Source organism: Aethalodelphis obliquidens, unplaced genomic scaffold (genome assembly GCF_003676395.1).
Source record: "Aethalodelphis obliquidens isolate GAN/ISIS:26980383/991018 unplaced genomic scaffold, ASM367639v1 scaffold1, whole genome shotgun sequence".
Taxonomy (NCBI): Eukaryota; Metazoa; Chordata; class Mammalia; order Artiodactyla; family Delphinidae; genus Aethalodelphis; species Aethalodelphis obliquidens.
This window is the reverse complement of record NW_020837945.1, coordinates 104,232,576-104,240,603: the sequence shown is the minus strand read 5'-3', so window position 1 is coordinate 104,240,603 and position 8,028 is coordinate 104,232,576. Positions and strand designations below refer to the sequence as shown.

Below are 8,028 nucleotides of genomic sequence, written 5' to 3'. Positions count from 1 at the left end.
CATCCCTTTCCGTGTTTAAGAGGGTACCCAGGAACAAAATACATTGAGTCAGATTTCGTGTGGGAGTGCCCCCAAAGTGACCTGTTCACTGCTGGGTGCCCCGCACCTGGCACACCGTGGACTATCTGAATAAAGGAATGATAAATGAATGATTTGCCCACCCCCCTCCAGAACCAGGCCGGAGGTCAGGGCTCATCCTGGATATAGATGGAGAGCGGGTGGCCCTACTCGGCGCTCCGTCGGGAGGGGGCGCTGCAGGGAGGCGGGGCCAGGGGTGGGTACCTGGGGGCGGGGGCCGTCCGAGGGTGAGGGCCAGGGGTCGGGCTTGCCCGGGGACCCCGCGCCGCGACTCTGCGCGAATTTCTCTTTCGTTTTGGGCCAGGCCGGAGGCGGCGGGGCCGTCCCGGAACGACTGCGGCCGGGCGCACTGGGAGTTAATCCGAAAGCGCCGCAAGCCCCGCGGGCCAGACTCCACGTGTCACCGAGAAGCTGATGTAGAGAGGAGACAGAGAGAGAAAGAAAGCAAGAGACCAGAGTCCCGGGAAAGTCCTGCCGCGCCTCGGGCAATTATAAAAATGTGACCCCCCGGGTCGGCCTTCCAGCCACCACCCTCACCTGCCGCGTGCACCCGTCTGCGTCCAGCTGCCCGCTCGGTTCGGTGCCCCCGCAGCGCCGCTCAGCATGTGCCCGCCTCGCAGTAAGTAACCAGCCCGAGACTAGCGCTCGGCGCTGGGGTGGGGAGGGGCGGCGGCCGGGAAGAGGAGGCAGAAACTTGGGACAGGCTCCGCGGAGCCTGGAAAGCAGTCAGCAAACTTCGGGCAGAGGAGAACGAAAGGAGGAAAGGCATTGCGGACTTACCCTGCGCTCGATAGGATATCGTCTCTTTTAACCTTGAAAGAGCCCTGTGAGCTAAGTATTATGCCCACTTCACTGATGAGAAACGGAGGCCCCACGGGATGGTTTCTTGCCCAGGGTCCTAGGCTACAGCTCTAAGAGGGCAGATCCCAGCCGGCTTCAAAGCGAGGCTTTGTCACCCCACTGCTTACAAAATACTGGGTCGCTTCACCACCTGGCCTCACTTTCCCTCCTCCTGAAATGGAGACTTTCTCTGGGTGAACTCTGTCCACACCCCTATCTGAATTCACAAGGTGGCCGTGACAGCGAGTAGGTTTCTAACGCTAGCACAGAGCGCTGTCTTGCAAGAACCCGATTCATCTTTCAGTTGTTGAAGGAAGACTGGAAACGGGTGGAGGGAGGCAGGTGCCCAGAAGAAGTGGATGGGTGGAGATGGCCAGAAGAGATGGAAGATGGAGGTAGGCCAGCTCATCCTGCCCCTCCGTTCCCTTTCAGGACTCCTCCTTGTGGCCACCCTGGTCCTCCTCCACCACCTGGACCACTTTAGTTTGGCCAGGAGCCTACCCGCCACCACAGCGGGCCCCGGAATGTTCCAGTGCCTCAACCACTCCCAAAACCTGCTGAGAGCCGTCAGCAACACCCTTGAGAAGGTGAGCTTTTCAATGTCCTGGTTCCCACTTAGCAGCCTCTGTAGTGAAGGGGCATCTCCGAACCCCTGGTCACCTGAAGGAACTGCAGGAAAATTGTGGAAGTTAATCAGGAGCTGTCAAGAGAAGAAGAGGGGCCTTCCCTGGTGGCGCAGTGGTTAAGAGTCCGCCTGCCGATGCAGGGGACGCGGGTTTGTGCCACGGTCCGGGAAGATCCCACATGCCGCAGAGTGGCTGGGTCCGTGAGTGATGGCCGCTGAGCCTGCGCGTCCAGAGCCTGTGCTCCGCAACGGGAGAGGCCCCAACAGTGAGAGGCCCGCGTACCGCAAAAAAAAAAAAAAAAAAAGAGAAGAAGAGGGAACTTTACACATGGCCCAACTATTAGCTAAAGAGTTGCAATGAAACTGTGTCTCCAGAGAAAGCAGGAGGGGTAATAAATTATAATGGCATTCGTTTGGGCTGTGTCTACACAGAGGAAAGTGGATACTTACAGTGTTCCTTGTAGCCTGCCAACAGAGATGGAATTGTGTCAGGCCCACACTGTTCCTCTGACATACTTATCAATCCAGGAAACCGCTATTAGGGGCGGCCTGTGTGCTCCAGGGCTTGCGAAGATGAATTAGCCTTGTGTCTAATGCTCCTCTCCAGCTTCCAGTCTGGTGACTCGGCTTGTTGCTAGAGCATCACATTTCAGGGAGCTCGTGACAGTGCACATCCAGGCTTCATTTTCTGGGGAGAGAGTTATCTAATTTTATTTACAGCTTCAGTCATCTTTTTAGCTTTCATATTTTAATGTAAAAAAAATTTTTTTTTCTTCCTTTAAAAGCACTCCAACATCTATTGCTTTTGCTGCAACGGCCTAAGACTGATGTTTTAAAAGATGTCCTTTCGCCTTCTTGCTCTCTAGTAAATCTTCCTTGAAGATTTCTAGCTTGTTGCTTTATGAATATCTTAAAGGAAGCTCAATGCCACGAGTCCTTCTTAAAGAACTCTTTTTTTCCCCTTCTAATCTTTCATAACTTGCTGCCAGTTTTTCCTTACAGTTCAATCCATCTTAATTAAAAAGGCAGCTCACCAAGTGAAAACTGCAGAGATAGGTGCTTTGATTCCTAAAGAAAGGTTCCATATGGGTAAAATTTAGGAGCTCCTATTTAAATAGATGCTTTATGTGAAAAAGCTGACTCTTCTACTCCCAGATGCATCACCAAAGGTGAAAGATTGCTGAACTCAATTTGATTTTTTAATATGATTCCTGCATCAGTTTTGCCAGAACAAATCAGCTGGCTACTTGCAGAGAAAATAGAGGTGGCAAATGCATGTGACTCACAGGCCATATCTAGTCCACAGATCTGTAGAGTTTAGCCATGTCTTTTTTATTTCATTCTGATTTTTGAGTTTCATGCCACTGAAAAAGTAGACCTCCCATATAAGGATTCAAATTTCCAGCTTCTCCTGAAAAGATCTGAAAAACTATAGCAGTGGGCCCACATTTTCAAGTCTAATTTTTTTTGGCTCTATTTATTCATTTTTTTCATTCAACAAGTACTTATTGAGTGCCTACTGTATGCCAGGCACTATTTTATAGATTCTTGAAGGTCCTCTTTTTTAACCATGCAATAGTAATAGAGAGATAGTCGCCGTTTTCATTTTGGAATAAAGGAAAGCAATTATCACGGAAATAAAACTATTGTGTTATTTGGAGATTTTTTTTTCTCATTGAAGTATAATTGCAAATCTAACTTTCTAGAACCTGCTCGGGATAGCAGCTGCCTCGATCTGCTTGACCACCTCCAGGAACAGTGTATTCATTTTCTATTGCTGCTGTAACAGATTACCACAAATTTAGTGGCTTTAAACAACACAAATTTATTATCTTACAGCCCTGGAGTTCAGAAATCCAAAATGGGTCTCACTGGAGTAAAATTAAGGTGTCAACAGAGCTGTATCCCTTTCTGGAGACTCTAGGGGAGAATCCAATTTTCTTGCCTTTTCCAGCTTCTAAAAGCAGCCCACATTCCTTGGTGGCCCCCTTCCATCCTCAAAGCCAACAAATGAGACTTAATCATGCTGCATCACTCTGAGCTTGACTCTCTTGCCTCTCTCTTCTGCTTATAAGGACCCAGTGATTACACTGGACCAACCCAGACACTCCAGGATAACCTCTCTATTTTAGAGTCAGCTGATTCGCAACCTTAAATTCATCTGTGACCTTAATTCGCCTTTGCTACGTAACATAACCTAGTCTGTGGTTCCAGGGATTGGGAGGTGGCTATCTTTGGCAGGGGCATTATTCTGCTTACCACAGACAGGAGTTTTACTACTTGTACCCCAGCATGTTCTGTACTCTCAAGCTTTGATTCATGGCTCACGCTGTTCCCTCAGCCTGAAATTCCCCCTCCTCTGTAGATGCCCCATCTCTGGGGAAGACTTTGCTTCCTTTCCACCCCCTTCCCAGAGCCTTCTGACCCTTCTCAGCCCTTCTCACTTGCCAGCATGTCTCCTGGTCATTTGGGCACTTGCCTGACTCCACAGCTGAACTTGGAATTCTGGGAACATAACATAGTCCCCTTCTTTGTCACCTTCCTTTGTACCTAGCACAGTGCCTGGCACACATCAGGCTTGTTAAATGGAACAATGATCTCGCTCTTCAATCAAAAAGTCATCGACTTCTCAATATCATAATTATAGTCAACATGCCTGTAAGATGACATGTGTGTGTGTGTGTGTGCGCACGCGCGTGTGTGTACACCACATATTAAATCTCCGCTTGTCTTTAAGGTTGCATGTTTGTTATGTTCATCATGTAGTGACCTAACAGTCCCCCTTTAGAAGCTCTTCTTGAAAAAGATATTCATAAAACACAGCCATGCTGACAAAAGGAAAACAACGTTTTCACCAGAAGCAAGTGTCACAGCGTGGTGTAGAGGCTGATTAGCACAGCCTGTTGAAATGATTTATAGTGTTTACGTAATGGAAAAACATATCATCCAGAGACACATGTCCTAAGCAAAAGGGGAGGAGGGATGGAGAGAGAGAGTGTACATGATCTGTTTCCTTTTGTCTTATGAAGACCCTAAAATTCCTACAGATCAGAGGTGGAGGTCAAGGGCAGCCGGCTCTAGCTTTGGTGCCAGTGCCATGGGGAGCTGGGTGCCTTGTTAATCTTGTAAACCGGGTTTCTCTTTATGTTTTACAGGCCAGACGAACCCTAGAATTTTACTCCTGCACTTCTGAAGAGATTGATCATGAAGATGTCACCAAAGATAGAACCAGCACAGTGGAGGCCTGCTTACCACTGGAATTAGCCACGGTATAGAGGGGTTTCCTCCCAAAGCTTGTAATACAGTTAAGAGCTGTGCATCAGACCTCGTCTTCTTCCAAAAATGTGCATGTTTCTGGAGTCCATCACCATAGGACTTTAACAGGTCCCATTGTAGCAGTTGAACTTGGAAAAAAAATTTATAAAAACGTGGTTTTTCACAACAGTGTGAGATATACTTAACAGTACTGAACCGTACACTTAAAAATAGTTAAAATGGTAAATTGTACATGTATTTTTTACCACAGTAAAAAATATATATATATATGTTTGAGAAGAAAAGTCAGAAAAATTTATATTAAGAATTAGTAATTAATGTCTTTGATGTGTGGTTTTTTTTTTTTTTTTTTTTGGCTCTAGAATGAGAGTTGCCTGGCTTCCAGAGAGACCTCTTTAATAACCGTAAGTCAGAAAATTGAAGGTTTTAGCTCATGTTATGAATTCATGTCATTGACATCTGATTATTTTTTCTTCTAGAATGGGAGTTGCCTGGCTTCCAGAAGGAGCTCTTTTATGACGGTAAGACACAAAATTCTTTCCTCAAATGCAACGGCAGGGGAAGGGGGGGTACGTTTTTAGCCCATCTCAGTAGTTCCTTCCCCTCTTTGTCGTATTATGCAGACCCTGTGCCTTAGCAGTATCTATGAGGACTTGAAGATGTACCACATGGAGTTCCAGGCCATGAACGCAAAGCTCCTGATGGATCCTAAGAGGCAGATCTTTGTGGATCAGGACATGCTGGCGGCTATTGCTGAGCTGATGCAGGTAAGGCCTTCTTCACGCTGAGACCGCCAGCGAGGGTCCCTGATGAAGGGGTATACCATCAGCTCTTCCTGGGTTGGTGGAGGCCTGAAATGCCCCCTTCTGAAGCCAGCTACATACTGGGGGAGACAGCCTTGGGAGCACCCTCTAGAGAGAGGGCAACGTAAGCAGGTCACATTAAGGAAAGCAGCCTCCTGCTTGTGGACCATGCGGTACGCACCAGGCTCTGGGCAAAGGTGCATACATTTCCTTATGCTGTCCCCTTGGCAACCACTTGGGGTCTGTGCAAATGAGGAGACCAGTGCTTAGAGGGTTAGCCACTGGTCTGAGGTCACACAGCTTGGAAGCGGCAGAGGCAGGATTTAAACCCCCATCAAAGGGATTCCACTGCACTCATCTTCTCATGCATCTCTAAAGCCTCTGGGATGTACATGCTAGGGGCTGGCATGCATATCTGCAAATACTGCCAGAGAAGACAAGCGGGGCTGGTGCCTGGATATGATGCGTGCTGAACCAAAATGTGAATGAAAGAAAAGAATGACCTATCACCTGGGGATAGCCACAGTGTTACTCATAGACAAGAACGTGCTTTGTAACTTTCTGAATCACCATAGCACATGATGCTAACATAAAACACAGAATTATCCACTTAAGAAAGAGCAGGGTGAGTGCCATGTTGGCCAGGGCATGGGATAAAAATACGGCATCAGAAATGATTGTCTGAAAAGAAATTTATTTCTTTCATCCTTTTTTAATTTTTTTTTGGGGGGGGTACCAGATTACTGGTTTGAAAGGCAGTGAACACCGTGCAAGTATCAAAGAATGTTACCATCTAGAGAGTTGTAGATGATATTTCATTTTCAGGACCAAGAGTCGAATCAGTTCTACCAGTAATCAGACAACTATGCCCAGACCTTTTGTCCCTCTGTGCCTCAGTTTCTTCCTCTGTAAAATGGGATGACTTTACCCACCCTACCTTTCTTTTAGGCTTTTTGTGAGGAAGTACAAGCAAAATTGCTGATCATTGTGCAAATATATGGTCTTGCATTGTGTTATCAAATTAAAGGGCTCAAACTGTCAGGTTTATTTGTCTCACACGAGTAAGTGTCTTTAGTCAACAGGTCTGATACTGACTGAGAGTTTCCAATCAATAGCAACCCATCACCTCCCCGTTCTGAAAAGGATGCCGCTTCTTAATGTAACATATAAAAATTAATTACATATCACAGCAGATGTCATCTTAACAGAATTGTTCCTTGCTAAAATACAACTCCCACTGATGATTTTCTAAATAGCTCTCAGGGTCTTTTCAGAGCTCCCTGAAGATCCATGTGCCTGGATAATGAGCATTTCTTCTCTCAGGTTCTGCCTGCCCATCTGGCTGGGAGTAGATTTGATTTGGTTTAGGAGATGCAGTGAGGGAGTGGGTTGCAGGCTCTGAGACGTGTATTGGCTTCACCCATCTTTACGGATGAACGTTTTAATTTTGGAATACTGTCTATGTCATGCTCAATATTTATTCTCCTAGGCCCTGAATTCCCACAGCAAGATTGTGTCACAGAAACCCTCCCTGGAAGAACTGGATTTTTATAAGACTAAAATCAAGCTCTGCATACTTCTTCATGCCTTCAGAATTCGTGTGGTGACCATCGACAGAATGATGAGCTATCTGAGTTCTTCCTAAAAAGCTGAGGTCTCTCCTAAACTTAAAGTCATTTTTATAAATATTGGAACCAAAGAAATTGTAATAGGGCACGGGTTAAGAACTGGGGCGGGGGTGGCTTGACCTGTTCCTACTTAAGCTGGTACAGGAATTCTCATGCTTGTTTACATTAGTCATTACTCCAGATTTGCAGGATGTGACTGTTCTATCCACATGATTCCTTTGATCAAGTCTATCTCATATTTACTATGGATAAGTTATTTTTAAGTTTTCATGAGCAAATTGATGAGGGGAAATGTCCTCCCAGAACGTGTTTTTCTTTTTTTCCCTTTAATAGACGAGCAAGAATTTATAAGCTATTTCAGTACCAAAGAGTTTGTAGGAACAAACACTCAAGCATAATTTATTTTAAAATATTTATTTATATAATTTTGTGTTCATGAAAGCATGTGAACTTATATTTATTTGTTATATTTATTAAGATATTTATTGTCAAGTGAATTTGAGATATACCTTATGTTGTTTTAAAATAAAATGACTGAATTAAAGTCATTCTCATATTTTTCTAACGTGATTGGAATATTTGAGTGTTAAAATACACATCATGGGAAAACTGAAAACTCTGATGAAATTTGAACAAAGTCACCTTAGAAAGAATGCCATGATATTCTTACTCATTTCCTAGTTCCTTTAGTCTCACGTTTTAAAGGGAGCCTCATAAGGCTAGATCTGACTTAATACTGAGGCCATTGAGTGAGTGAGTTTTTGAGAATATACTTTAT

The 8,028-nt window shown here is 45.4% G+C and overlaps 1 protein-coding gene across 1 annotated transcript; it reads left to right on the top strand.

The window, feature by feature from the left end:
- Window positions 1-291: 291 nt before the first annotated feature.
- Window positions 292-7,803, top strand: IL12A (interleukin 12A). Its single transcript, XM_027113058.1, has 7 exons — window positions 292-697; window positions 1,351-1,505; window positions 4,699-4,812; window positions 5,182-5,223; window positions 5,299-5,340; window positions 5,443-5,586; window positions 7,112-7,803. Exons 1-7 carry the CDS (start codon window positions 682-684, stop codon window positions 7,265-7,267), a joined length of 669 nt encoding a protein of 222 aa, XP_026968859.1. The 5' UTR covers window positions 292-681; the 3' UTR covers window positions 7,268-7,803.
- The last annotated feature ends 225 nt before the right edge of the window (window positions 7,804-8,028 follow it).

Coding starts and splice junctions, on each gene's coding strand:
- IL12A (XM_027113058.1), top strand. Junction 5,341..5,442: donor GAAGGAGCTCTTTTATGACG/GTAAGACACAAA, acceptor CGTATTATGCAG/ACCCTGTGCCTTAGCAGTAT. Junction 5,587..7,111: donor CTATTGCTGAGCTGATGCAG/GTAAGGCCTTCT, acceptor TTATTCTCCTAG/GCCCTGAATTCCCACAGCAA.